This window comes from Acomys minous (genome assembly GCF_964271855.1).
Source record: "Acomys minous genome assembly, contig: scaffold_68, whole genome shotgun sequence".
NCBI classification, from domain to species: domain Eukaryota; kingdom Metazoa; phylum Chordata; class Mammalia; order Rodentia; family Muridae; genus Acomys; species Acomys minous.
In genome coordinates this window covers 37,501-40,275 of record NW_028182142.1, presented here as the reverse complement: position 1 = coordinate 40,275, position 2,775 = coordinate 37,501, and the positions used below count along the sequence as shown (strand labels likewise).

The 2,775-nt window shown below is 37.4% G+C and overlaps 1 protein-coding gene across 1 annotated transcript in view; it reads right to left on the bottom strand.

The window, feature by feature from the left end:
- Positions 1-588: 588 nt before the first annotated feature.
- Positions 589-2,775, bottom strand: part of LOC311591807 (vomeronasal type-2 receptor 116-like) — a gene marked incomplete at its 5' end in the record, with an annotated part of 19,748 nt that continues 17,561 nt past the window's right edge. The window contains one exon of the mRNA XM_084803438.1: positions 589-1,551. Coding sequence (XP_084659564.1) covers positions 623-1,551 — 929 coding nt within the window. The remainder of the gene's footprint in view (positions 1,552-2,775) is intronic.

Below are 2,775 nucleotides of genomic sequence, written 5' to 3'. Positions count from 1 at the left end.
ATAATAGAGTTTGGATGACTATTCAAGTAGAAAACTATCTCTGTCCTCTTCACATCTGGAAATCTACAAACATGCACTCCCGATATACTCAGGTAATCAAGTTTATTCCTTTTCAAGTCTCTGATGGAATTGAAGACCAAGTAGCTAAGTTTTACAGTTAAGTTCAGTTGTTTAGGGATGAAGATGTTTTTAGGTTTAGATAGATGTTTTAGGTTGATAATGACAAGATGTGATGGAGATTGATTTACACTCAAAATTTTAGATGCACCATGATAGGAAACATGTTTTCTTCAAGGCTGTCAAATACAAATAGCTAAAACACCAAGAATATAACATTTGTATAATTCTGATTGTGTCATGGTTCTTCTTGCTATAGGTAGTTTAATGTGCATATGTATAATAATATGAATGTATATGTAAAAAATTAAAATATATAATATAAATAAATAAATCAAAAAAAGAAAAAAAAGAAAAAAGCCATAATGGCTACAGAATCCAATTATGCTAAATGATTACCTAAATAAACCCATGGTATCAAAGGGAAAATTGTAACGTTATATTTGATTGCTGAGAGGGTGAAAATCAATCAGCCTTCGAAGATGTTATTTAAGAAACACAGGAGCTAGGATTTAAGAAGGTCTTTCTTCCTAGCATATTTTCTGTCCCTGATGTAATGAAGTGAGTTCTGTTCAGGCCTTAATAATATAATGTAGCACTTAGGGCCAAAGATGATGCCCAAGATTGATGCACTGGAAGCCAAGATAGAGAAGACTTCCATAGCCACCATGACCTTTCCCTTGGTGCTATGGTAGACAGGGAGGAAGGTGACCCAGACACTGCAAAACACAAGCATGCTAAAAGCCAGAAACTTGGCTTCATTGAATGTGTCAGGCAGATTTCTGGATAAGAAAGCCATAAAGTAGCTCCCCAGGGCCAGGGCTCCCAGATATCCAAGGATGCAGTGGAAGGCAATAGCTGATCCTTTGTTGCAAATGATGATGATGTGTTTATATTCTGAGTGAGCATCTTTATCAATAAAGGGAGGAGAAGTTGCCAGCCAAATTCCACAAAGCACAACTTGGATCATGGTGCAGATGGCAATAATGAAATTAGGGGCTCTTGAGATCAGCAACCACCTCCTAACTCTTCCTGGAGCAGTGATCTTGAAGGCTATAAGTACAGTGATAGTTTTGGCCAACACAGTAGAAAGAGCCACACTGAAAAGGAGTCCAAAAATGTTTTGCTGCAGGACACAGGTGGCTGTGTTAGGATGGCCAATGAAGAGGAAGGGACAGAGAAAACAGAGGGTCAGAGTGATGAGCAGGATGTAACTGAGATGCCGGTTATTGGCCTTGACAATAGGAGTGTCTCTGTGTTTCAGAAACACAACAAGAACAACAGCTGTGAGTGAGGAGAAGCCCAGGGACGTGAAGCTGAGTGTCTTCCCCAAGGGCTCATCATAGGCAAGAAATATCACAGTTTTCTGTAAGCATTGGTTCCTCTCTTGGTTTGCATAGTGAGTTTCAGGACACTTCACACACTGATTCATATCTGCCAGAAATGCAGTTGATCATGAATGCATATTCAGGTTTCTCCTTTTACCGGATGCCAGGTGTATCATACTGCACTGTTATTTGAGCCATCTTGTTTTGTGTGTATAAAATATACACTGTTGGAAACCACATCATACCCAGAAAACTTCCTATTCCAGAACCCCATAGCAAGAAAAGCTTTCAATTATCATAGATGGAAAAAAACAAGATATTTCATGACAAAGTCAAATTTAAACAATATCTGTATACAAATATATCCCTACCCAGAGAATACTAGATTAAAGGAAAAGTTCCATAAGACCAAGGGTATGGCCAGAAGAACAGGTATAGGTGACACCAGTCAGAAGAACAGAGACTCCATGCTGCACCAAAGGCCAATTTTGTCACCTGAAGCCTTGCCCCCAACCTGATCACACACTCTCAAGTCAGCTGTCAGAAATTCAGGCCTCAAAGACTTGAAGACCAAAAAAGAAACAAAAGCCAAGGACAATAACACCATGCAATAAATGTAAACTCAGAAATCAGCACTGAGTCATATAATCACCTCAAATCTACATGTTTTAATTGCAGTGTGAGAACACAGTCAACAAATAGCCAAAGCCATAGGGCAGCACGAGGTCCCAACTATCCTAAGATAACAAGACTGCAGTATTTAAGTGCAGGTGAAAGCACAAGAAAATGACCTTAAGAACAACTTCACAAATATGATACAGACTCATAAAGAAGGAAAAAACACTCTCTTAAAGAAATTAAGGAAAGAGAATGAAACAAAATTGGAATGAATCAATATATTCCTTAATGAAAACCATGCCAACAAACACACAACAAACAAATAAACAAGCAGGTGAATGAAACTGTTCCAGGTCTTAAAATGGAAATAGATGCCCTGATAACATAAACTGAATGAATTCTGGAATGAAAAATCTTGGCAAATAAAAAGGAGCTACGTATGCAATCATCAGGAAAAGTTCAAGAGATAGAAGAAAGAATCTCTGAGGTTGATGATACAATGACAGAAGAGTCATTCGTCAAAAAAATGTTAAATCTAAAATTTCTTAACACAACGCCACCCAGGACATTTGGGACATTATGGAATACCAACCCATAAATAATAGGTGTATGAGAGTAACAATAATTCTAGATTGATAATGTTAAAATATATTTGACAAAATCATAGAAGAAAAATTTCCAAACATAAAAAAGGACATGTCTATAAAGGTAG